At 43.9% G+C, this 24,792-nt stretch overlaps 10 protein-coding genes across 10 annotated transcripts; 6 read left to right on the top strand and 4 right to left on the bottom strand.

Moving 5' to 3' along the window:
* Positions 1-20: 20 nt before the first annotated feature.
* VTP01DRAFT_5373 (uncharacterized protein) lies at positions 21-534 on the top strand (the record flags this gene model as incomplete). Its single annotated transcript, XM_069384158.1, has 3 exons — positions 21-111; positions 163-281; positions 343-534. Coding segments are annotated over 3 exons (402 nt in total), but the record flags the coding sequence as incomplete, so codon positions are not given.
* A 3,858-nt stretch (positions 535-4,392) lies between these two features.
* On the top strand, positions 4,393-5,654 carry VTP01DRAFT_5372 (uncharacterized protein; the record flags this gene model as incomplete). Its single annotated transcript, XM_069384157.1, has 6 exons — positions 4,393-4,524; positions 4,580-4,677; positions 4,731-4,854; positions 4,910-5,078; positions 5,132-5,191; positions 5,251-5,654. The coding sequence occupies 6 exons, from the start codon at positions 4,393-4,395 to the stop codon at positions 5,652-5,654; spliced, it is 987 nt and encodes a 328-aa protein (XP_069235605.1).
* Positions 5,655-5,992: 338 nt separating this feature from the next.
* On the top strand, positions 5,993-6,993 carry VTP01DRAFT_5371 (uncharacterized protein; the record flags this gene model as incomplete). The annotated part of the gene is made up of 3 exons (XM_069384156.1): positions 5,993-6,280; positions 6,833-6,919; positions 6,982-6,993. The coding sequence occupies 3 exons, from the start codon at positions 5,993-5,995 to the stop codon at positions 6,991-6,993; spliced, it is 387 nt and encodes a 128-aa protein (XP_069235604.1).
* A 135-nt stretch (positions 6,994-7,128) lies between these two features.
* VTP01DRAFT_5370 (uncharacterized protein) lies at positions 7,129-8,880 on the top strand (the record flags this gene model as incomplete). Its single annotated transcript, XM_069384155.1, has 3 exons — positions 7,129-7,226; positions 7,299-7,407; positions 8,146-8,880. 3 exons carry the CDS (start codon positions 7,129-7,131, stop codon positions 8,878-8,880), a joined length of 942 nt encoding a protein of 313 aa, XP_069235603.1.
* Positions 8,881-8,950: 70 nt separating this feature from the next.
* On the bottom strand, positions 8,951-10,092 carry VTP01DRAFT_5369 (uncharacterized protein; the record flags this gene model as incomplete). Its single annotated transcript, XM_069384153.1, has 3 exons — positions 8,951-9,202; positions 9,263-9,787; positions 9,856-10,092. 3 exons carry the CDS (start codon positions 10,090-10,092, stop codon positions 8,951-8,953), a joined length of 1,014 nt encoding a protein of 337 aa, XP_069235602.1.
* Positions 10,093-10,178: 86 nt separating this feature from the next.
* VTP01DRAFT_5368 (uncharacterized protein) lies at positions 10,179-12,945 on the top strand (the record flags this gene model as incomplete). The annotated part of the gene is made up of 15 exons (XM_069384152.1): positions 10,179-10,199; positions 10,260-10,342; positions 10,401-10,450; positions 10,507-10,782; positions 10,843-10,932; positions 10,986-11,024; positions 11,080-11,303; positions 11,364-11,438; positions 11,506-11,592; positions 11,647-11,703; positions 11,757-11,906; positions 11,958-12,574; positions 12,638-12,662; positions 12,717-12,770; positions 12,826-12,945. 15 exons carry the CDS (start codon positions 10,179-10,181, stop codon positions 12,943-12,945), a joined length of 1,968 nt encoding a protein of 655 aa, XP_069235601.1.
* Positions 12,946-13,327: 382 nt separating this feature from the next.
* Positions 13,328-14,043, bottom strand: VTP01DRAFT_5367 (uncharacterized protein; the record flags this gene model as incomplete). Its single annotated transcript, XM_069384151.1, has 3 exons — positions 13,328-13,675; positions 13,738-13,823; positions 13,887-14,043. The coding sequence occupies 3 exons, from the start codon at positions 14,041-14,043 to the stop codon at positions 13,328-13,330; spliced, it is 591 nt and encodes a 196-aa protein (XP_069235600.1).
* Positions 14,044-14,273: 230 nt separating this feature from the next.
* VTP01DRAFT_5366 (uncharacterized protein) lies at positions 14,274-17,249 on the top strand (the record flags this gene model as incomplete). The annotated part of the gene is made up of 12 exons (XM_069384150.1): positions 14,274-14,660; positions 14,722-14,800; positions 14,855-14,940; positions 14,997-15,114; positions 15,180-15,651; positions 15,717-15,912; positions 15,979-16,159; positions 16,219-16,332; positions 16,392-16,465; positions 16,528-16,596; positions 16,669-16,874; positions 16,940-17,249. 12 exons carry the CDS (start codon positions 14,274-14,276, stop codon positions 17,247-17,249), a joined length of 2,292 nt encoding a protein of 763 aa, XP_069235599.1.
* A 90-nt stretch (positions 17,250-17,339) lies between these two features.
* On the bottom strand, positions 17,340-19,170 carry VTP01DRAFT_5365 (uncharacterized protein; the record flags this gene model as incomplete). The annotated part of the gene is made up of 9 exons (XM_069384149.1): positions 17,340-17,395; positions 17,461-17,622; positions 17,695-18,311; positions 18,363-18,425; positions 18,496-18,735; positions 18,789-18,840; positions 18,901-18,927; positions 18,983-19,047; positions 19,106-19,170. 9 exons carry the CDS (start codon positions 19,168-19,170, stop codon positions 17,340-17,342), a joined length of 1,347 nt encoding a protein of 448 aa, XP_069235598.1.
* A 947-nt stretch (positions 19,171-20,117) lies between these two features.
* VTP01DRAFT_5364 (uncharacterized protein) lies at positions 20,118-24,397 on the bottom strand (the record flags this gene model as incomplete). Its single annotated transcript, XM_069384148.1, has 5 exons — positions 20,118-20,863; positions 20,920-21,106; positions 21,167-22,619; positions 22,683-22,838; positions 22,902-24,397. The coding sequence occupies 5 exons, from the start codon at positions 24,395-24,397 to the stop codon at positions 20,118-20,120; spliced, it is 4,038 nt and encodes a 1,345-aa protein (XP_069235597.1).
* Between the last annotated feature and the right edge of the window lie 395 nt (positions 24,398-24,792).

Below are 24,792 nucleotides of genomic sequence, written 5' to 3'. Positions count from 1 at the left end.
CTTCGACGTTGTATGAAAAGGAAGCCAAGAAAGCGATCAACGCCCTTGCAAGCAAGGCATTGATCCACAAAATCAAGGCTGCCGTGTACTCTTTTTACACGGATAAGAGAGGTAGTGCAAAATCAAAAGCTGGTTAACGATGCATCTAACATTGTACAATAGTCACCTCTACAGCTGCAACCAAACGAGCCGAAGTCCACCACTTCTTGCAGCTGTATGAAGCGTTTGGAGTCCTGGCCTTATTTTTCCCTGCTGCTTGGGGAGGTTTAACATCTTTGCGGGTCTGTAAACTCAGTAAGCCATTTTACCTTATCGCCATACTAATTGTATGTTCTGGTTTAGGCCGGATCAAACACATGGCCTGCACATCTGGCATACCTCCGAACGACAGAATTGCGAAGGTTATTTGCATCGGTCGAAGAGGATATCTCGGATATTGCATGCGTTCAAGAAGCCAAGCGCTTCTTAGACCGCATATCCGATGTTTATCGCGAAAAGTATAAGACTCGCAATTCAAGGCATGTATTAGAGTAGATTACCATGTATATAAAGAATAAATTATCCCAGGTGGTAGGGAGGAGGGCTGGGAAAGGGAAATCAACTTTGGTCTGGTTCGTGTAGCCCAATATAGTCGTTAAAGATTGCATGCAAAATGCCACGGATGGATGCAAAGGAATAACACATGGATGCATGGCCTTCTCGACCGCAAAGAAGATATGTGAACAGCTTCACCGTCCACTGGTCTGCTGCTTCAAGTGCCCTTGTGCCATTAATCCCTAACTGAAAATGTAGTACGTCGACAATAGCGACCATTCTTTCTATGCAACCTCAGGTCCTTTTGTGCCCATTCAACAGGCTTCCGACGGATGAAGAGGATAACCTATGAATGCAACAATTTTCTAAATGGTTTCAATGAAGTGAGATTGGGTGCAACTGGTGCAACTGGTGGTCCGTGCGTAGTTGCAACTGGTGCAACTGGTTCGCAACTGGTTCGCAACTGGTGGTCCCTGCGTAGGTGCAACTGGTGCAACTGGTGCTTACTTAGAGGAAAAGTTACCATCATAGTTGTAGGCAACCTAGCCCACATACATTTTTTATCCCAACAAAGCGACGACGACGGCCGGAATGCGCTGACGATGCTGACAACGCTGACAACGATGGGATTGATGATTAGAGCATCATTTCTTTTTTTTCTCTCACCATGTATATATTTTCCTTCTAAGTATCAAGGTATGTAAATTGTATGATCCTATTTTTGTACTCACAGGCGAGGGTGCAGGGAATATTGATGGTGTTGTTTTGTCTTGGTAACGAATCTAACAGCTGGCTTCAACAGCTGCTCTCATTACGAAGTTGACAACAGTGGCTTCATTTCTCAAGCATTGTTGTGACAGGACGTGGCAGAAATGCCAACCCTGTTCCGACATTATCATCACACTGTCCTGTTCCTTGATCCTTTCCGCTTTTTCTTACTTTCGAACTGTGGCTATTTTGAAACTGAAATATAACTGGAACGTCTTCACTGAGGACGATACACTATGCAAGAGGAGGCTGGCCTCTGCACTTGATAATAAACTAGAGCTGCAACTTTGCTCAAGCACACTCATATTTGTGATCTGCAGTCGGTTTCGTTCGCTGACGGAAACCTCTACAACTCGGCAGAAAACCCGTGCATTTTCTGTGGCAAACACGAGTCAATGGAAGCTCAAATGCTTGTTTCAGCATTTTTTGAAGAGACGGACTACAGCAGAGTTATGGCATCTAATTCGACTGCGACGGACCACTCGGAAATGGCGTCTTCGATCGTACCATGGAATACCTGAACTTAATCAAATTCTTTCGATTTTTTCCCAAGAATACCTTATTACATGCTACATTGGCGTTCCGATCTCCTATTACTGTATCACTTTCGTTAACGTTTTAGAATATAGCAATGTCCCAACCTGTTCGGACAATCCTATATCGCATTCAGTGACCGCATCCATTCTATGCAGCAGATAATATTCTCAAAACAATATTTTCTATATTCTCGAAAATTCGCTTCTTGGTTTACGTCCCATACTCCTTCGGACCTTTAGCAGCATCGCTTAGATCCTATGATCAGAAGGGACTAGGTTTCGCTTACATATAAATTGTGCTCTTTCTAGTTTCAAAGTACATCATTACAGCCATACAATCTTCTTCGTACTATTCACGGCGGATATTGGGAATGCATTTTTGATATGAAGGCTTTCGTTCCCCAAATTCTACTTGGAAAAATCGGTGCACTTGCCATATTCCTCTCGAGCGAAGCGGTTTCCCACGCACTGCTTTGGAATGTGTATTATTTTCTTGTCCAACGACTTTGACATACTGCTGCATATGAATAAGCCTTCAAGCAGAAAAAAAATCCTGGCAACGGTAATACTCAAATCTAAACTTCCTGGATTTCATCGCGCAAAAGGGAGAACCATTTTATAAAAATCCATATCTAGGCCATTTTATTTGACGAAAGTAAACGAGGAGGACTTGGAGACTTCAAAAAGGCGTGCTGGTATCAATATGATGGTTTTTGTCTGGAGAAACGGGTCACCATGGGCAACAAATTACATAAATTTTTAGATGGACAAGTTACTTTTCAGAAAATACTGGATAAATGAGTTGTCTTGTTTTTTATTATTACTGTATAGCATGAAAGGATGTCTTACAAACAGTTTCACTTCTTTGTGTTGTAAACCATATTCTCTGCCTCCTCTGCATTAACTGCATAAACAGTTACTGTCTGTCCAAAGTACCCCCTTTCTATTTGGCAGACTTTCTTTATGAGTGCTTCACGCTTCGCTTCGCTCGCTGTGCTTGGATCGCTGAAGCTCATGGCCGCTCCGAGTCTGTAGAAAAAACTCGCTTGGCCTTCATAAACCTCCATTCTCCGGCAGTTTTGCATCCGCTTCGCTACTTCAAGTACAGCGCCGTCGAATCCCGGTTTATTCAGACCGACGCTCGCATGAGTCGATGTTTGAGAGATTACTACACCTAATATCTAGCTCCTTGCTGCTTCGAAACAAACTCACAACCGTCTTCTTATACTTAGCATAGATCCCCAGTAAGATTTCTCCCGTCAACTTCCAACTCTCGCTATTTTCAAGCAAAATCCTGTTACCGAGGCCTTGAAATTGTCGGGGATCCACTGTAATAGCAGAAGGTTGTGTTCCTTGATAGATTACAGTTTTTTGATCTAAAACAAACCGTGTGGAAAAAGCAACACAGTTATCAAGTAGCTTGTCCTGCAGAACAATATTAGATAAATCCTGCAGTGTTAACGGAATCGATGTCTTTATAGATTCAATGATATTTTCGTATAGACTGTTGATAGCTGTATGTCAAAACTGTGCATCACAGGTTTGTATCTTGCTTAAGATGTGATATTACACGAGGTACCACACCTTTGCCCTGAACATAGGTGCTCGTTTTTTGTTGCTTTCTTTGAATGCGTCCTAAATATTTCCACGAAGCTAAAGCAAACCTTTAGATCTTTTATGTACAAATTATACGTAGCATGATGTAGGTGAGACATTCATAATCTTCTGTCAAACACAGGGGTAGCGAGATTAGCATTATTCTGGTTCTCTTCCTCGACGTACCTTGATGCCTCCAACGTAAACTTCAGGAATACGATTCGATTACGAACGTCCACGTATAAACATTCAAAGACAGCAGGAACGCGTCAACTAATGTATTGAGTCACAGCTGCAAATATAAAAGGGACCTGGAACCAAAACCTCGTACTTTGGCTCTGTTCTCTCAAACATCCCGGTACGTTGGCTGCTCTCTCGAGGTGCAGTACGATCTCTGACGCTTAACTTCGTCGCCGACATGACCTCTGTCCTGACCCGCCACCTCTGATATCAACCGTCTCGCGCCTCTCCTTCGTCTTTTCTCCCGCCTCTCGCGATGCATCCCTTCCAGTCCTCTGTCGTGCTTTTATTTTTTATTTTTATAACAAACCGACCCCACGGGTACGAAGGGTACAGAGTATGTCTACTAGTTTACTTTGCTGCGGTGGACAAAAGCTGATACAGAAACACTAGGTACGCGGTCTGGTCCCTCGAGCAATTCGAGTATTACCCTTCGCGGCGTAAGTATCAATTATGATTACGCAGCAGTAGCGCAAGATACTAACGTAATGCTCTTATGAAATTCCCTTGTTCCCATCAACTACATTTGCTACTCGCTCTTGACTTCATATTCATTCCTGTATTGCCTTCCTTGTAATTTAACTTTGATTATTTCTTTTTAATTTAAAGATGAGTGCTCGGTAGAAAGACAATCCAGGCGGGAGATGACAGGACAGTGGATGGCAGGACTTATCGGAGCTGACACTTGAAATGTGTCCTTCTGACATCCTCCTTCGATATGTCAGCGAACGATCGAACCGAACTGTCCCCGCAATCTCAATGGGAACTTGCATTTGTTTATGCATTTGTTGCTACTTTTGGAGCAGAAGACAGCAATGAGCTTTTCTTCGTAACTGATCTGCAACCCGAGGTAGACGGAATCTCTCCAATCACGAAGAAAAGTCGACCTGAAGCTTAGCATCCAGGATCTTGAGGAGGCGCTTACAAGTGGGGAGAATACAATACTGGACGAACTTATACAGTGCTTTATCAGCAACACACAAAACAGAAAAAAGCTTATCGAGTAAGTTGCATGAATACGTATTATCTAACGCAGATTTTGCTAATTCATTACAGAATCAATGCCTGCAACAGGGAGCTTGCCAAGTTTGTTAATACAAAGATCACCAACGGAGAAATGGAACTTGAAGATAATCCGCTGAAACAACATTCTTTTCAATGTCTCTCGCCCAGAGTCAAGGTATGAGACCGAAAAGCAGATACATGAAGCACATGGTTGATGCGTCTTTTAATAGCTTCAAATTTTACGATTGCTTGTTGAGGAACAATTGCAACATAGCAGTGGAGTTCGAGACGTTATTGAGCGTGGCAACAAGAAAAAAAAGTCTAGAGAAGTATTCACATCTTTCGCGTCAACGCCAATTGGCTATGATAGCAAGAAACTGGCTTATTGGCAATTTGGCAGTAAATGTTTCTTTAATCTGGCTGTCCAACTTAAGAAATAACAGATTTCATAGACTCACCATGGTTATGGAGGGAGAAAAGCCGTTTAAAGTCTGGATGCCAATGGGAGACAGGTAAGAGGCAGAGATGCCGATGTTATTGCGGATGAGTGCTAAATTGTTTTCTAACGCAGTATGTCGAAGCATTAAAGAGCTCAGTGAATTCGCTTCCAAGCTTTCGAGAGAAAGCCGAACAGAACGATTACTTGCAAACAACCTCGAAGAGGTTATACCTCGGATACACGAAGCGATTCAAGCAAGAGAGCGCCGACGAACAGCTGAAATGAAGAAAGCGGCTCTGTTGGAGCAAATGAATACACCAAGATCACTTAGGCCACGAGATAGCATTAAACCTGCAAAGTACAAGTTTGATTATGAAGACGAATTTATGGATGAGGATGAGAGTGAAGACGAGGATGATGCTTCTTACTCCAGCGATGCCTCTGATGATAATGAATCTCAATCCATTGTCCGTGCAACCAGATTTAGCAGTCGATTAAGCTCGCAGAGAGCTTCAACGATGGATATGGATGCTTAACAATTTTCCTTGGGCGATGTTACGGAAGAAAATAGAAACTGTGTGATGTGAAAATAAAATAAAGAGGCTTCAAATACCGCCTTAAGTTTCATTTTGTGAGTCAATGGCCGGTAGATACCACACAACACAACGAGATCACTCTTTTAATATACCTGAGTTCGCCGCTCTAGCAGAAAAACATGCTACCTGCATCGGCTGGGAGCCTTTACCGGCAGTTTTTGCCTCCCTCAAGGTGAGCAACTCAGTCCGACTAAGCATGGAGCACTACAATTGCCTGTTTAGTTCTACGACGGCAACTATGACGACCTCCGGCCTGAAGGCGACCAACTGAACGTTGAATGGTCAACGGTCGTGAAGCTTGTTCGGCAAGACTTGGAGTATCGACCTCGTTGGCCAAACCTATAGAAGTCAAGAGTGTCCAAGGAACATACGCGGTGCATACATTCAAGCGTATCTGGTTGAATCCGATGACTGGTGACGAGATCGATGAAGCAATTCTGTGGCCTGGCCTTGTCCAGTACTATTTCGCCCACATGCTTAGACTGCCAAGAGGAGATGGACAAGGCATAGACGAATATCAACACTTTTTGTGTTCGTTTGATGGTACAAGCCATTCCAACAAGGTAGTATGCCGTTCGATCGATATGGCATGAAAGTTTGGGATAGCAGCTTTGCACCCATAAACTGGACTTGCATTCTCCCCGTCCGCCACATGTATTCGCCTGTTGGAGCCTCCCGCTGGTTGGATGTCAAAATTGAAGTCATCCCATTGCCACGCAAGCTTCTCGGATAGTTCCTGCACCTACAATATGGATATATCTTAAAACATTTACGCATTTGTCATTTTTTACACCAAAAAAATAACTGATCTGAAATAACTACTACGATCGCTCGCGACGATAGTACTTGTTGCTTTGTATGTATGCAAGGTAAGCTTCTGTGTCCAGGTTAGTATGCTTTCTGTTTTGCTAAGTTCAAAATGAGGACAAAAGAGGAGTTTATTCACTCTTTAATCGAAGAATGCCCAAGGAGGCAGCTCGTTTTGGCCTTCAAACGGGCGTCGACTTCCACAAAGACTTGTGTGCTTGGTATTCGATGGTTGCAATTGTGCTCAGATCAAAGCACATATCCACAAGAACAGAAAATTATGAATGCAACAAGCATTTTACGTTGCCAAGCACAAAGAGAATAAGCCTAGAGAATTTGAGGAGCAAGCGAAGGTGTGGGATAGCTTTACTGAAAGCGTGAAAATCAGTATCATCAACGTATGTGTAGCTCTTTGGTAGCGACTTTGATGCATATCTCGCTCACAGCTATGCTTTAACAGTATCTGCAGTAGCTTGGAATACCCAAATACGATGGCAAATGTACCGGTAATCTGATTTCATGGTTTGTGGCTCCATACGACGTGGTTGGCCCGCAAGTAATCTCTTTAGCGGAAACCTGTAAAAGTCTGCGGCTATCCTCAGTGCCGATGGGGATCTTTTCGTGTATCCAGGTGCTATTACCACAATCGTACATAGAGGTGCGCAAAATCTTCCTTCCGATATTGCAAAAACGTTCTCATAAACAGTATGTTATTGTATCATTATTTCTGGCTGGGCCTTTCGAATGAAGTAAACGATTTAAATTTGGACCGATTAGCAATGACTTTCAGGTTCTATTCCATGACCTATGTATCGGACTCGCCATTGTATTCAACATCTCATTTCATGCACCATGTCTTGGTCTTGACAGATATGATAATATCATGGTGGCACTCTTGTACTGTATAGCTATAGCTTCATGCTGGAGACAATTGGTTTTAACTAGAGCTAATGCATCCAATGTGTCGTACAGTTCCATGAATCATAGACAACTCGCGTTTGGATGGTTAGAAAATTGAGACATATTAATCAAGCTGGTGTTGTATGATGCGGGGAGGCAGGACGTGGAAAACATGTATCTTTGAGGAGACTTGCATCGTTTTCTCTACTCGGCCATTGCCTCGAAGCTCCAAGTTTAAATCCACGTACGTTATATTACTATTCATTTGCAAGCCCACATTGGCCCGTGTATTTTCAAGATCCATCCGAGAAGTGTAGCAAATCCAACCGGCTTGTTAGCTGACAGGAAAAAGCGACATACGATGAGTCATTATATTGGTTAGAATAAAGCGTGCGGACGGCGCCTGATGTGGCGAAGTGCATTTTCGGTAGTTGCGGGGGATGGTTGAAAAATGTCGGTGTTGCACAGTATAGAGTTTTACAATACTTTTGCGGCTGATTTTGCCAGGGGAGAAGACGCACCCGGGCTGTCCTCTCTCTTTTCCCAACGTTTCTTCTCTTCTTTTTCCCTCTTACCCACTGTCTGATTTTGTGCCCTCGGTCCACGATAGAAGCTGTGAACCAGAGGCATAGACGCTGTAGGGTATCTGATTCAAGAAACTGAAAAGGCGATAGAGCAAGCCATACGTTACTTGCTGCTTGCTTCCTAGTTCGACAAGCTTTAGCACTTGCACCGCTCTCAAGCAACCATTCCTCCTCAAAAAGCATCTCCACTTACTACTTTCACAAGTAACCAAAATGACCACGAACTTCAACTACATTCCCGAATCTGCATTCAGCAGCCTCAAGCTCTTGAAACAAGACAACGCAAAACCAGCATCCCTCGCCCGTGTGCGCGGAGCCGCAGCACAGTCGTGTTTTATCCCCGCATACCGAAGGCTGCCACCATGAACGAGCTAACGCACAGCGCTTTGCAGCCACCTCGAACTCTTGATACTTGCACAACTCACGGACATTTCACATCGGACTCCTCTCCCTCGCCATCGAAGCGGTACTCTTTGTTCTCCACTGACGAATTTCCCGCTAAGCGCAAGGCTGGCGGCCTTGAACGTATTCGAAAAAACCCTTATTCAAAACAACGACCTAGACGAAGTGCATTTGCTCGCACGGATTTCCACGACTCGCCTACTACAGAGACAAACGATTCATTTGCGACAGATCCACATTTGCAACAGTGCGACCTTTTTGGTCCTCTCCCCGAATGTAGTTTCCCAACACACCACTCGAATTCAGCAAGTCAAGACGACAACCATGCCGTCCCAGATGACAACACTGTATTAACTGACATGGCACAACTTGCTAGGTCTCCCAACCCTCTACTATCCCCTCCCTCATCGCCGCTGTTGCCAACAATTGATCTGGATCTCGTTCCTGTTGATGATTTTGTCCTATTTCCGTAATTGTTTAAATAAAGCATATTTACTTTGTTCATATTTTCGCTAAACATTTGACAGTTTGCAATCGGGTATATCAGGTATCGAGCATAAGTATGGAATAAATAGCCGTGCGGCACACAGGGCACTTTCTGTTTTGGAAGTTGCGCTGCATTTTCAAGACAAAGGCACACGACTTGCAAAGCGAGAGGTGCTGGCAAGGCAACAATGTTGCGCATTTGGGCTCTGAAAGACAAACCACACACTCTGCGTATCCTTCAGATGCGTCGCTGCGCGTCTGCATAGACCCGCCATACAAAGGAGTATATACGAGCCCGAAGCCGTTGAACTAGGAAATATATAGTCAAGCCGGCAAAATAAATATAACCCATCGAATGCCAAGTCTTACTATCGTTTCTTGCGTGTCAACGACAGCTCGATATCCTTTATCACTGTCTGCCAGGATGCTCAATTGTGTGTGATGCTCTTGGAGGATGCCCTTCCCAATCGATGCTGTTACTCTCAGCAACACAGATATGCTGGGGATATTGCAATCGCTCTCTTCAAATCCCATGCCGCTGTCAGGCTTCCCAGTCGTCGATTCAGTCGTCAGAGTTTTAAAACATGTGTTCCCATCTTCGCTTGTCTTAAATCGAAGATGTATCTCGATTTGATGTCCATAGCCTGCTGGGAGGTTCAAGAAAGTGGCGCTGCTCGAGGGTGCTCTACCGGTGCCTGCCGGCTGCATATTCAACGACATTATCTCAATGTTTGGTGACGGCGTTGTTACATCCAAGGTGACATCTGATAGTGCATCGCAAAAGCAGCTCACACGAAGAATATCTTGCTCAGCTGTATCAAGTTCTACTGAATCCCTGCGGATGTTTGCCAGGGCATACAATACGGCTGTTTGCCGACCAGAATCATTACCTGACTTTGTTGCATTATATTGGTACCAACGTGGCTGCATTGAGAGAATATGTATATTCAACTTTGGTATACCTCGGTGTACGTGGAGTCGTTCCTTTTCCAAGACTTCAACACTGAACTTGATAACAGCCACACTCGATTATCCGATAAACCGTGATCTTTTAAGGTCGCCCCAAAGATGTACCCTTCTGACACGTTGTCCGCTTGCTTTAACTCCATATCCGTTGCTTGATTTTCGGTACGTCTATTGGAAGCAGGTAGCTGCACGAGTGAACGATGAGGCAAAGGTCGATGGATCGTATTCCCCATTTCGTGTTAGCCAACGAACAACAAAAGTGGGCGCTTACGGAGATGCAGAACCATTGTTTCACACAGACTTTCAATTTTGGACGTACATGCGAGAACTACCCTACAATGTAGATCTTTTGCAACGATGCAATATCGCTGTAATACCTGCTGATTTTTCTGTAAATTAGTCTGACGAATTGACCTGGATCGATCAGGAGCATACACGAAATGCAGAGAATGTCTACTGTTACTGTGGCAAAGATTTAGACAGGTATGGATAGATACTGATCCCCAAGGAAGACCTCTTTTGAACACGGCTTTATGCATAGAGACGAGCCCAGTATTCAGTGTCAAGACTGTCGACAGATATTTCATGGGCGTATGTTACTTTTGAACATTTTCCATTTACAATTATATAACACGTATCTTTGACAGATTGTATTCGATGTTTACCAAAACCGCTATTGTTCGGCGACAACTTCCTTCAATTTCACTGCGACGTGTGCACCTCTGGAGCAGAGTCATACGAGCGCGAGAACATGAGCTGGGTTGCCGTGGTACATCTCGTCCTTTACAACCTAATCCGCAGACGAGAAATTGCAAACAAGCAAATACAGCATCCTACAGTGGATCACAAGTATTTCCGATGGAAAGACGATATATGTGCCTTTGTTGACGATTACTGGGATTATCTCGTGCCAAAAAGAAAACGTATGTGACGCTTTGTGAACAGTTTCCCTTGTGCAAAGGACTAAATCCAAGTCAATTCAGGATCGCCAACCTGGCATAATACAATTGCAAGCGTCTTATCAACTCACGGATCTATATTCAAATCTGGAATTGAGCTTTTCCATCAAACTGGTAAGTATCCCGTCAAACGATATGCATCATATAGTACTTAGATGTCTGCGAAGCATGGTGGACGCTGCATACGGAGGAGCCTCCGAACAAAGGTAATCTATATCATACTGTTAAAATTTAAAATGGATAACTTACGATTCCGAACAGGGAAACAAGAGAAGGCGACAAGTTCACGAAGAAGTCAAAAGCGCGATCGCAAGAAGAATGATGGCGATGAAAGGCCGCCCTCAAAAAGAAGCAGAAGCGATATTAAAGAAACCAAACAACGAACATTACAACAAGCAAAGATCAGAAAAGAACATCAGTCTCCAGTATCTAAACCTCTTACACTTTCTGCAGAGTCGAAAGCGGTAAAAGGCCCAGAAAATTCCGTAAGTTGTTGCTGCACTATCGATATTTAACTACTAATGCTTGCTTTTGGGTCTATAAAGGAAGTGGAGGACGAATTTCTTGGCTATGGATCCCTATCAGATCTGTCGGATACAGAAGATCTGCCAGCAGATGTTGTATGTTACCGTTCTCTCAACTTCATTATTCTACAATGTTTCCACTTTGTAACTCACAACCTGACAGGGTCTTTTGGATGTCCAACTAGAACCAAATGATGATGGCAAAATAATTGCAGACCAAGCTCTAAATGTCAACGATGATGCATTGAAGGTATAGCAAACAATAATGCCGCAGGAATTCTGGATTGAATAGAGTATTGTTTAGGAAGAACCGCACGCAGATGGTGTGCTAGATGTGAAGAAAGAACCGCTGGAAGAAAAGGTAACTTTCAAATTCGCTCAATGTGAAATAGGATTTCTTAGCGAAGACGTTAGTTTGCTGGAATTGGAATGGCCATCACGGAAACTGTACCGGAGAGATTAACCCAGCAAGAAGAATGGCAAATTCATCAGAAACTTTTTAATTCTTCCAAGTCTTTACCGCATGCTGCGAAAAGACTAGAACGGAAATTGGCCCTGAGGAGGGTACGTCGTAAAATCAGTGTCATACATACGTACTCTAACTGTGAGGTCTAGTCAAAACGCAGTTTCGGATTGAGATTATTTGATATTGACTATGCCATCAATCAACATCTCAAACAAAAGGACGGCACTCATGCTATCGTGCCAACTACATCGAACGCTGATGAAGTATCCAGCAAAGCAATTGCTAGCGAAACTGAGAAGAAAACAACATTCACCGGAATCTTTACACCTTACGTCTGTTCTTTCGCTTCTCGACTCTACGGTTCCCCTCGTAACGGTGCTACTATCACTAAAGATGAGCCATGGTTATCAGCATGGAACGGACGGAAACTACGACCATATATACGGAGGGATTTCAAAAGTCGCCCACCAATGATGCAAATCCTACAGCAAATTGTCTCTCGTCGTACCATGGATACCCAGCAATATTTTTCAGCAGCTAGCATCGATTATGTATATTTCCAGCCTGAACATTTGCCTCAAGTCAATAGTATGTTGCGTCGCTGTTTCTGGGAAGGCATCGATGTGTCCGAGTCATTACTTTTCCCAGAGTACAGCATTGTCGCACTTTACAAGAGAGTTATCGTGGGCTGTGCTTTCATGACTCCAGAGGCATATATTACATACATTGCTGTACTTCCAGGATGGGAAAATGCTGGCATCGGGCAGTAAGTGAATGATTCCAAAATTTGCTTACTTTTGGATTTCTAACTTGATAACTTCCTTAAAAGGTTCATGCTATATCACCTTTTCCAGGTACGTGCTCCACATCGCTTCCAATATATCAGAATGTACTAAAATTCTTTCCAGACCGCAATAAGCAAAGACATTACCCTGCATGTTTCTGCGAACAACCGGGCGATGGTAAGAAAGCACTTAGCTTTTTTTTCGCTAAACTTACTGATGGATGATTTTGCAGCTGCTTTACCAGAAATTTGGTTTCAAGCCAGAGGAATTTATTGTAAATTTTTATGACAAGTATCTTCCTGCCGAGAGTTTATCCAGTAAGAACGCGTTTTTCTTACGTCTTCGACGGTGAAGGTTCGTCCTGTATATACATTCATGCATTTAATATATATCACATACCGTTATCGTATCTCTTGTTTGTCACCCTCTTTTCTGCGGGCTATCCAGTGTAAATTCATGTTAGTTTCTTGCCGTGCTCAATCTACCACAATAAACAGGTATTCTGATTACAGGATATCTTACAATCTCCGTCCTAAGCTCTAAATTATTGAACATGATGGTATCTTGAGACCTTGTTGAAGAAACATTTTTAATGGAAGCTTCCGCTACGTATGTATTGTTTTCGAGTATGCAATGGGCATTCTAAAATATTATCGTTCGAAATCCTGCCCATATTTCTTGGCAACTTTCTAAACGAAGCACACATTAAAACGACATCGAGACAATGGCTCCATTTAGAGTTCTTTGGCTTTCGCCTTTATTCTATCAACACGATCTAGCAATGCTTGCGCGAGCGTAACGCCTTCCTTTCGTTTTTGACGAAGGGCATCCATTCCCTCAGTACAAACGACGCCATCCAAGTCGAATAGCGTTTGCATCAATTGTTCCACCAAGTAAATGCCGTAATCGATCAATTTCTTTTGATCTTTTGTATCCTTTTCGGTTTGTGATATGAATGAATTAACACGCTTTTCGTAGTCATCGACATCTGGCGATATCTTTTGCTGGATTCTCGAGATTAAGTCGTCTAGTTGCACTATCTTGTTTTGAGTTTCAGGCTGAAGTCTGTCGCGCATCTCTTTCTAAAAAGTATTTCTTTGTTAGCTTGGATCGCAAATGCTTTTTTAACACACAGATATCTTACAGTGGATTTTGAAGCCATCAAAATGACTTTCGATCTAGCCGAAAGGCCATAGGAAGATAGTGTTTTGTTTTCGTCCTTCATCAATGCTAGATGGTACTCAATATTAGGCCCGCAAAGATTTCGGCAAGCATAATGGAAGAAATACATGCCTCCGTATGCGAGAAGTTTCATGTTCGCAGGATCGATTCCTGTGAATCGGTGACACTTTTCCTTCAGATCCCTAACCGTGACCTTAGCGAATTTCTCGGTTGGAAACTCTACGAGGTATCTATGGCGTTCCCATTTCACTTGAAGTTCGGTAGTCATGTAGGCGAGCAAAGAACCGGTATCGTTAGATTGAGAGCAGATGATGGACTTGAAGGGCGTATTGTGAAGCCAGGGAAAAGAATACCGCAACAATCAAAATTAAGGCAATGACGAAACGTAGAATTAAGATATACGAGTGTGGGTAGGTAAGAAAAATGGTTGCCCAAAAGCGCGATATATTCGAGTTTCGAAGATTGGCTTCAATACACTTTTCTTTCCCTCCTCCGCACATGAAAGCCGGAGTCAAGCGGAAGCTTGACAGCGATCAAGATCGCGACGATCTAGTACCTACTCTGACAAATGTTGTCTCTGATTATACACCACTGCTCTTCCTTAGCACTGCTCTCAAGTGCGAAACTACTTCCAAACTTGCCAAGCTAACGGCCTTTACGAAATTGCGAAAGAAGCTTTATACCCGGCTGTTCCCTGTAGATTCGCATAACCATTACAGTTCCAACGCACCAGTCAGCACAACAGCCACACCACACACTTCAGAAACTCTATCTAGTTTGGATGAAACACCTAGCGTTGAACCTCAATATGTAAACCCGGAGGCACCTCCAAGCGAGAGAGTGGAAATTGATCCTGTTATGGCATCAAGGTTAAAAGCGCATCAGGTACCAGTGATAACTGACTCGCTACGATTGCTGCTGTGTTATTGATATCATATTATGTAAGTTCGAAGGCGTTCGTTTCATGTGGAAGCAAGTGGTCTCTAGGGAAAGTGGATGCATCCTTGCGCACTCGATGGGCTTAGGTGAATTACCGGTTTAAAGCGCCTTGATATAAAAGCTCAATATTAAACTTACAGGTAAAACATACCAAACTATCACGTTTGTCACCACGCTTCTACGAGAGATATCGAACAACAATGAGAATTTGCCAAATTGCTTCAAGGTAACATTCCTTCCTGCTTTGCAGTAGAAAGGCCGGAAACTAAACCAGGATTATAGTCGAAACGGGTACTCATAGTGTCACCTGTAACCGTCCTGGCAAACTGGGTAAACGAATTCTCAAAATGGGTGCCTCCCAACTTGGAGTCGATCGTCGGTCACGTCTACAATTATGCGGGTCAGTGTCTATATACTTCCTCGCAAGCACTGTTCGTATTTCTTCTTAACTTGCGAAGATGATAGATATCATGACTGCATCGAAATCGAGACGCCTTAATTATCTTCATAACTGGTTCTGCGAAGGTGGAATTTTACTGATGGGATACGAGGCATTCCGAATGCTTGACGATTGGAAAGATCAAGTTTTGCATGAAAGGGTTTCGCAATATTTGTTTGATCCAGGACCCGCTTTGGTGGTTGCCGATGAAGGTCATCGTATCAAAAGTATCGGTGCCAAAGTAACCGTCTCGTTGCGCAAAATCAAAACACCAGCTCGAGTATGTCTTACGGGATATCCTCTGCAGAATAATCTGCAAGAATACCACACTATGATCGACTTTGTATGCCAAGGTTTCTTGCCTCCTGAAGAAATTTTCAAAACACAGTATCGCATACCGATAGAAAGGGACTATCAAGAGACTACAATCTCAGAGAAGGTCATGGCCAAGAAGCTTTTGCTAACTCTACAGTTGCTGACTGCGGATATCGTGCAAAGGTATATAGATTTATCCCATTCAATAGTTGAGATCCGGAATGTTTATTAATTCATTCCTGCACTAGACGAACGCAAGATATCCTTCAGAGAGAATTATCGCCAAAGACAGAATATTACATTGCTTGCGGCTTATCACGCACACAGTACAAGTTATACCTAAATATCTTACAGGATCTGGGGCAATACAATTTCGACAGAAATCACTTCTACGCAGTTCCAATTCTGCGTTCCCTGTGCAATCATCCTTATGCGTTTCAACTTGTAAGTTAAAAAGGTTTGGAGAGCTGCCGTACTTGAAAGGTCAATGATGCATTCATACCTATCTAGATGATTGAACGTACCTTCACAGCTTACCAAATGGCAAAAGATACTATTGCAGATACAGAAGTCACCGATTTTAATGATTTGGAGGATGAAAAGGCATGGCAAGTCTTCCTTTCTGCTATACAATCCCGCCTAGAGAAAGGCATGTTCGCTTGGACCAAGGAGTTCTTTTCAGAATTGCCAGGTATATAATTTATTCTTTTGGATTGAAACTTGGATGCGAATTATTTAGCTTCCCAATAGATCAAAAAGATTATCATCATTCGTGCAAGATGGAAGTCACATCCGATATTGTCAAAACTTCAATGCAAATAGGGGATAAGGTTGTCATTGTGACGCACAACATTGCAACTCTTGGTACGTTATCGAATATTGGCCGGAGATATAGCGTTCTTAACCTTTATTGCGTTAAATAGATTATTTGGAAGAAATGTTACCAAAAGTCAATAATGCCAATGTTATGCGCATCGATGGACAAACCCCGGCAACTGTGAGGAACTATTGCCTTGCTTCTTTTCGGTTGAGACCTTTTAACATGGATTGTGCTTGTAGATACGTCAAGAAAGGATCGACAACTTTAACAGGGACGAAAACAAGCATGTGATGCTCTTATCTGCCAGGGTAAATCTCTTAGTGCTAATGAAAAACAAAATGAAAACGAACTATCAAAGCTAATTAAAAGTACAACTCCAGGCAGGATCATTAGGTGTTAATATCACAAGCGCAAATCGCATCATTTTGATGGATGCCGACTGGAATCCGTCCCATGAAGAGCAAAGTTTAGGACGAGTGTATCGCTATGGACAGACGAAGCCCGTGTTTGCGTATAGGCTGTATACCGCCTCCACGATTGAAGACTACCTCTTGAAGCAAGGGCTGCAAAAACGACGTTTAGCGAGGTAGGAGCATAGCCATGCATTTGTTACCACTGGATGCGAAGATCTTGACTAGAGCCTCCTTGTAGCCGTCTCATCGATAACACGTCAATGCCAGCACAAGAGAAAGCAGCAACCAAATTGGCCTTTAGATATCCACAGAAGAAGTTCCCAATATTGGAACAGCGCGTAATTGATGATATTGAAGATATCGTTTTGCAGCGCGCAGCAATGGAACAACGCTATGCTTTTGTGGATATATCATTGGCGAACGATATCGAGTATCAAGTGGATATCAATGATCCGGATCTTTCAGAAGAAGATATCCGAAACATCCGGCACGATGTAGTAGCGCAGAAAAAGAAATACTATCAACGATTGAATTATTCACAAAGATAAGCGTAGCAATAAAGACAAGAGGATTTTAGAGAGGAAGTGCTTTCACATATGTTATGTTGCCACACTTCAAATCGCAATATCTCTTCTCCTTCATTCGAAACTACGCCGTTCTGCTATCCTGCTGTCCGTGCTTGTGCCTGCATTGCCTAGGAAGATCAACATCTCAGTCTCGGAACCGTATATATCGGTGCGGAAGCCATTTTTAGATTACCTGTTGCATTTTGATTTTGCGAATGTCTCTGTGTATTGTGCGTTAAAAGTGTTTCGGAGGAATTGTCCAAAGGTGATGGCCGATAGCTATTTACTGTCGCTGATGTATCGTAATAATACGACTCCGCGGACGTCGATAGGAGAGGACATCTACTGCTTCTATCTATTTTCAAAGGGATTCACATGAATCAATACAATTATTTCTATTACCCAGGAGACTTATTTGTAAGCATACCAGTTGGAGTCGATGGCTGCCAAGTGACAGGCTCTGAACGTATAGGCGGTGCTGCCCACGACCTAGCTTGAATCCGGGGGCGATCTCCTGGGTCCATATCGATGGGCATTGTGGGTTCACTTGCAGGACGTAGAGTGGGATACGTATCACCAGCCGATGAAGACTGAGGGTAATGGGTATGCAAATTAGTTGGTAAGTTGTAAGAAGATATTCGCTGTGCACTCAGATGGTATGGTCGTAATTGATTGAGATCTCGAAAATTCGATCTTGAAGAAAGTGTGGATGGCCGGCTCTGATCAACGACATTGTCGGGACTGGATATACTGTGGTAAGATCTGTCAGCATAACTGTAACTGCCATGCAAAATCGGCGCTTCACTGGCTGCGGCGTAGTCTGGTGAGCCTTTAGATGGTTCACTGGATCTGTCGATTGCTACTTCATCGGCCAGTCGAGAACGTTTGCCGACTTTCTCTTCTTCATGCGACGCAGATATATCCTCCGATCCTTTCCGTCTGCTGATCTTCCTTCGTTGCCGTAATTCTTTTCGAATGCGTATCTTTAAACCTTGGTCTGCAAAAGCGCGTGATAGAAACGTAGACTCTTCCATTCCCGGAAACCTTGCCACATTGTTAGATACAAATATACATTAAAATATTAGGAACGCTTACTTTTTGGCTGAATAGACCACAAATTTATCCGAAATTATGGACTTGCAATGGAAGACATCTTTCCTGCGACGGTTGACAGACAATGTCATTTAAGACAGGTCCAAAATAATCTGTAAGCAAACACTCTACATACCCGATGATTTCAAACAGACTGAGTTTCAGCCTGTAACTTCCTTCCATGCGGACTGAAATGTCAGGAAAAACGAAGAAACCCGCGTCTGAATTATCGATGTCTTTCAAATGGTACAAGGACGACACTACAGAGCCCGTCGTGCTTCTCGTTTTGCCGTCCCGCAGCAAATGAAGCTCTTCGTCCAAATCGGCCGCCATTAACGAAGCATACATGAAATAGTAGGGGTTTTGAAGATAGGAACTATGCAAAAGTTGGTGAATAACGCGTATTATCAGCGTGTCTGCTGTGCTCACTTTTGATCGGCCGTCGATAAACTGGGGTCGTACACTCTGAGTTGCACAATGGCTGCATATAAACGAAGACTAAGTAAGTGGTGAAAGTCTAGGAAGGCATGATCTTTCTTACGTGGAGGGTCAATCGGTCTTCGGTCGGCTATGCGTTCGAATGAGTACAAAAGAACACAAGCTAGGCACATTTTGCAACGAACCTTTTTCACCTACACCGCACATGCGAGACTGCTTGGGCTGTTGCCGCAGTTTCAAGTCATACTTGCTGTAGGCAGGCACTTAGTTTGGCTGATCTACGGTTGTTCTGAAGATTCAGGACATACATTTCGTGTCTTTTCTCCCGCGTTTGTTTCACTGTGGCAAAGTGATACGAAACTGTCTCGTCCATGGAGAAGAGGGAAGTAAGAATTCAAGCGTGGCGGCCTACTTCACTGACGTATTAGGGCAAGAGAGGAGAGGGAAAGAAGGTGAGAGAAGGGCAGGATGGCTGTGAATCCCGACCTTCTTTCACCAGTTGGGCCGCAACTCTAAATCGATTTTCCAATCCGCGAGCAAAGCAGTATCCGCCTCCTATCTGCAAGAAACAGTATCTTACTGAGAAACTCACCTCAGCAACGTACTCAATGAAAACAAGTAGTCTTTATAATTCTAATCCTTATCCATTATCTCATTAACTTGACAACTTTGAGTCTCGAGATGACAAAGCTCAAGTCACCTATGCAGATCGAGCATTCATTCACACAGTATTCCCAAATCCTAGGTGAGGTTCTGCGAAGCGCATGCGCCACGATAAGAACGTATAGATAAAGTATTGCATCCCAAAATCAACCTCATGTTCGCGCATTGTGTACGCTGGATGCAAAGATTTCAGCTTGACAACAATAGGCCCTTCAAACCGTAAACATATGCCCCCTTCCTCGCTGCATAAATCAATTTTCTGCATGCTCCGCGGCAGATTTTGACCTACGGTACAAGTAATGGATCCGGACTACCCAGCTTCACGCATATGCAAGGCTGCAGGTCCTTGAAAGCAATTCGCAAAGATAGCATATCTTTTGCAAGGTTCGCGTGTAATTTGTGGATGTACTGCATGAGCCTCGAATCAATCAAACATTTGAGGCTGCGTATGAAGGTCATACAATAAACCACACTAGGCAGAAAATGAGGGCAGCGCCACATGGTGTGCCACATACTTGAGAAATCGAAACACAGCGGCGATGCATCAAGGAACAAATTCATTTTCAAGAAAAAGGAAAGTCCAAACTATATATATTTTAACGTTATGTACATGGAATGGGGGATTTAAAAGGAAAAAACGAATAGATGCAAATTTAATTATTCTTGATTGCTTTGTTCAGCTGATATTCTTGCGATGCCAGATCGGATGGAGGACATGGGAGACGGAATGCCATCAGGAGATGCTACGCCATCATGTTGTGCTGCCACACTTCTGAAGTATTCCTGTGTCTGCGCTCCATTTTCAATCGCGAGACTGTTTGGAATACTTCGTACAAGCGGGGGAGGTTCGTATGATTGCGTAGATCCTATGGACCTTGCTCCTTCATCGTAGCTGTTTCCGGCATATTCGTCATAGCCGTACTGCAAACCAGGGTCTCCAATTTGTATCTGTCCATCTTCGGTGTAGTAGCTATCCAGATAGCTCGTGATCCAAGGATGTGAGAGTAGTTCGTTCGCGGTGGGCCGTTTCATAGGGTTGCGCGTAAAGCATTTCTTTAAAAAGTCGATACCAAGGCTTGACAACTGCGATGCGTCCGGTAGCGGTGGGTGACCAGTTACAACGTGGTACATCACAGACCACTCGTTCTCCAACGTGCTCCATGGTCGGCGACCTGTCGCCATTTGCACGATACAGCAGCCTACGGACCAAATATCCATCGAGCCCTTGCGTCCAGTGTCAGCACCGGTAATAACTTCTGGTGCCATATACATAGGTGTTCCGGCTAAACTGTTAACATTCATATTCATTGTCGTCCTGCCCATGGTCTTTTGTCCTTTTGCCAGGATCTTTGCAGCACCAAAATCAGATAACTTGAGCTGTCCTTGATAATCAATGAGGATATCTGCAAACTCCAGTTAAAAAAAGCATGCCTTGGTACTAGGAGATTTCGCTACTCACTGTCTGGTTTAATATCTCGGTGTACAATGTTGTTTCCATGCAGATATTTGAGACCGCTCAGTAGCTCGTAAGCGTATTTTACAATATATACTTCGTCCTCAATTCTTCCACCGTGCTCGAGCAATGATCCTAGACTTCCATTCTCGCAATACTCCATGAAAATATACACCTTGTCACGATGTACTTCCTGTAAATTTAGTTAGCACATATTGCGCACGACCAAATCCATGTAAATTTTACAACGTACCATGCCATAGTATTGAACGATATTAGGATGATCCAGCATTTCCATCACCTTCATTTCCTCCTTGATAGCCTTATGCAGTGCAGAGAGCGAACTTGAATCTGGGAATCGTATCTCTTTGACAGCCATAACAGAAGATGTATCGAGATTGATGGCGAGATAGACAGACCCAAATGTGCCTGCACCGATGAATCTGCCTTGCTGCCAACGGAACGAAATGTTGGAAGATGATGGTGCCAAAAACACGAGCGACTGATCCTCCGGTTTCTGGTCATCCAAGACCTTGCCGACAATCTTGTACTCTTGCTCCATAGTGTTACGTTTATCTTCAAGCTCGGAGATCTTGCGCATCCATTCGTCTCGAATATATGTCACACCGCCTGAAGCAGAAGCAACATCGCCGGATACGCCAAATGTAGAGCTTGTTGCTATGTTATCTTTATCCTGCGCTACCTTGTTACCAGTCATGTACAAATTCCGCTTTGCAGTAATGCCACGCCTTCGCTGTTGCTCCTCCTTGAGCTGTAGTTCGTACGTCCACCGTGTTCCAAGTACATCGAAATGCGAGATAAGCAAGGCTATGCATCGTGCGACTCTGCTTTGTAACTTTGAGAATTCAGACTCGTTCAATGCAAGGATATTGACGCCTCTCGTCATCAAATGACCGAATTCTAGGGCAGCCACGGCCCAACGGAACGTTTTCCGGTCGCTCGGTACGCAATCATCGGTGATAAAGCAGATCCAATCGATTGCAAGGCGTACTAGCTTGAGATCAAGCTGAAGTCGCACCGCAAGGTCCAAGAATCTCGCCGCACGCATACCAAAATCGCTCGCAAAACTAAAGCACTCTTCCACAAGCTCTTGGCATCCAAGCCCAAGGGTCTGTTCGCGTATCGTAGCCACGCTGGAAATCGTAGAGTCGGCGAGTTTGAAAACGGTCATCTTGATTTTATACAATTCCTTGTTTATACGAGGTATATGGGCGCGGTGCTCCTGTAGAACTTGGATGCCGCTGGACTGAACAAGTCGCCAGAAATGAGCCTTTATAGGTTGCAGCGCGTTGGCATCTCCGGTGACTAGGCGTACTCGTTTCGGTTTCGTTCCCAAGTTTATTGCATCTGTGGGTATCTCGGCCACATCTCCGGTCCACATTATATTCTGCCACGGTGTCAAAATCAACAGATAATCCTCGTATTGATCGCTTGTTGTAGATCCAGGTGTTCCCGGTGTCGATGCTGGGTTTCGCTCGTCTGCAAAGCATGTCCTGATTAATCGACGCACAGACTCATCGCGACTATACAGAGAAGGCGAAGCGACAACGTATATCCGATCTTCTTCGAAGCTTCCAGTATACACCAAGAAATGGCCTGTATCTACGAGGCAGTTGACAAGTTTCTCCAAGCTGACTGCATCCACGACGTACTCGGCTGCGTTTTCAAATTGGCCAGTGAAAAACCTGTATGATTCAAATTAGCACATGCATTTCTAAGCCTCGGGCGAATATGTAAGTAATACATACTTTGCAAACTGCAAGAGTTTACGCGCTCTCATACGCATCGTGTGCAGTAACTTTGTGTACTTGTCTTCAACGCCGCTGTCAGCAGATTCCGAGGGAATTTTTAGATTTGAAATGTAGTCGTGCATAACATCTGTTAAAAGACGGTTCGTCATTTGACTAGATTTGTATGTAAGCATTAGCGCGCCCCTCCTATTCTTCAGTGTGAAGAATGATACTTGCCAGAATTGCACTGCACACTCCTCATCTGCACCTTGTACGACCTGGCAAACCGTAGTTCTCAAAATATCCCATTCCTTTTCGAGGACTTCGCATTCGCGCAGACTGTTCTCCCTCTCTAGATCAAGCTTCCACTGGATTAGCTTGTAATAGAATCGCATCGAGTCCATCAGCACAGCGTCGTAATCTTTATCGATGAATTCGTCCGACCGCAATTGCCATCCAGGCGCTGGATATGCCAGCTCTTCGTACTGTCTCTTGACTCTGCATGCTAATGCAAGCAGGCCACGATAATCTTCCATCATGGCGTCGACCATTTGCTTTGGAGGTTCATTCAACCTATCCTTGTATTCCAGGCGAAGTTTGAGAGCTTCTTCTACAAGTGAAGTCGGGAACACAGCGAGTCGTCGAAGTTGATTGATGAAGGGAGGAAGATTCATCTCCTGGAAGAGGCTGTTGTTTGCAATCATGGTACGTTTCGATTTGACAAGTAGCGAGTTGAGAGCTGAAAGTGTTCGCTTATCAAACGTATCCTGCAGAGCTGATTCTTTCAAGATACGTTCCACAAACGATGGATCAGCTCGTTGTACTTGCATGTAATGCGACATGGAGGACGAAGAGTTGTTTTCTACCGCTGGCGTCACGGGATGTTCTTCTGTCTCCAGTCTACCCTTTCGTGCGATCTGCAACTCTTCTGAACCGGTCCAATCTACGAGAATTTTGTACTGCATATGCAAGCTGCGAGTGATAGTACACCATGAATTGAGTGCATCCAAGCGAGCTTGAAATTCTGCGGCGCCGTACGCAGGTTTGTCGTTGATCATATCAGCTCTAGTGGAATACAAAGATTCAATTCGATCGACTTTCTTTAAGACTTCTGCTACTTGCGCGAGTGCGTCCGGACTTCCTTCGTCGTCGGTTACGCGAAATGCCATGACAGCATCTATTACATCCTGAACATCTTTGCGACCGTCTTGAAGGTATCTTTGTTCTTCGGCAATCGTTCGACCACGCAATAGTGCTCGCAGAGACATCCATATTTCTTGAATGGGCTTTTGTTGTTTCATACGATCCGACGTTGATAACCGCTTCTTTTCAGATTTCAGCACTTCACCCATAAGTACAGACTCGAGCATTTGCTGCCATTCCAGACGCTCGTGCGAGATTTCAGGAGGTGCAAGCGATTGGTTGCGATATAGCTTGTTGAATGCTGTTTCGTCTTCCTCGTCCGTACCGTACCCATCGTCTTCTCCTTCGCTGTATTCCTCATCCAATTCACCGGGTGATTCGGTTTGCAGCGGCTCATTGAATGGCCAAGGTTGCTCGGTAGGGACGGGCTGCTTTTGTGCCAGTTGGGCAAAGGTAGGCGTATGCTGATCGCGAATATGCGGTAGAGCATTGAGAGGCTCGGCCAAGTCGAATGTCGAGGTTGGAGGCTCTGATGAGGGAGTTTCTTCGTTATCCTCCTGCATCCACCGAACTCTCCGTATGCCGGCCATCTGTTCTTTAGAGATTCATATACGTCCGAAAGTGGGAATGGGTAGAGGCAGGACGGCAGTAGGTGCTTTCTTGCAGCGGAGAAACAATCCTGCTCTGTCGGACGATCATTGCCGTCTCGAGAGAAAGAAGGTCCCTCTTGCTATCCGACCGAGCACAAATTTTTCGATTCAAATGAATATAACATCAATAGAAAAGATACTTTGGTTATATCTAAAATGAATTTACATTATTCTCGCATATCATTCAAAGATACATTGCGCGATTAAGTGCCGAAAAGATGGTTATACCTGCTTCCAGCAATGACTCTAGGCACAAAAAAAGGCTCGCAGGAACGTGTCTTGCCAGCAATAGTTGTCAATCATAATATGTGTATCACTCACCTTGAATCTTGAAG

The sequence above is a fragment of the Rhizomucor pusillus genome, assembly GCF_041956525.1.
Source record: "Rhizomucor pusillus strain CBS 183.67 unplaced genomic scaffold VTP01scaffold_21, whole genome shotgun sequence".
Taxonomy (NCBI): Eukaryota; Fungi; Mucoromycota; class Mucoromycetes; order Mucorales; family Lichtheimiaceae; genus Rhizomucor; species Rhizomucor pusillus.
Note: the sequence above shows the minus strand (reverse complement) of the source record. Positions and strands in the feature narration are given on the sequence as shown.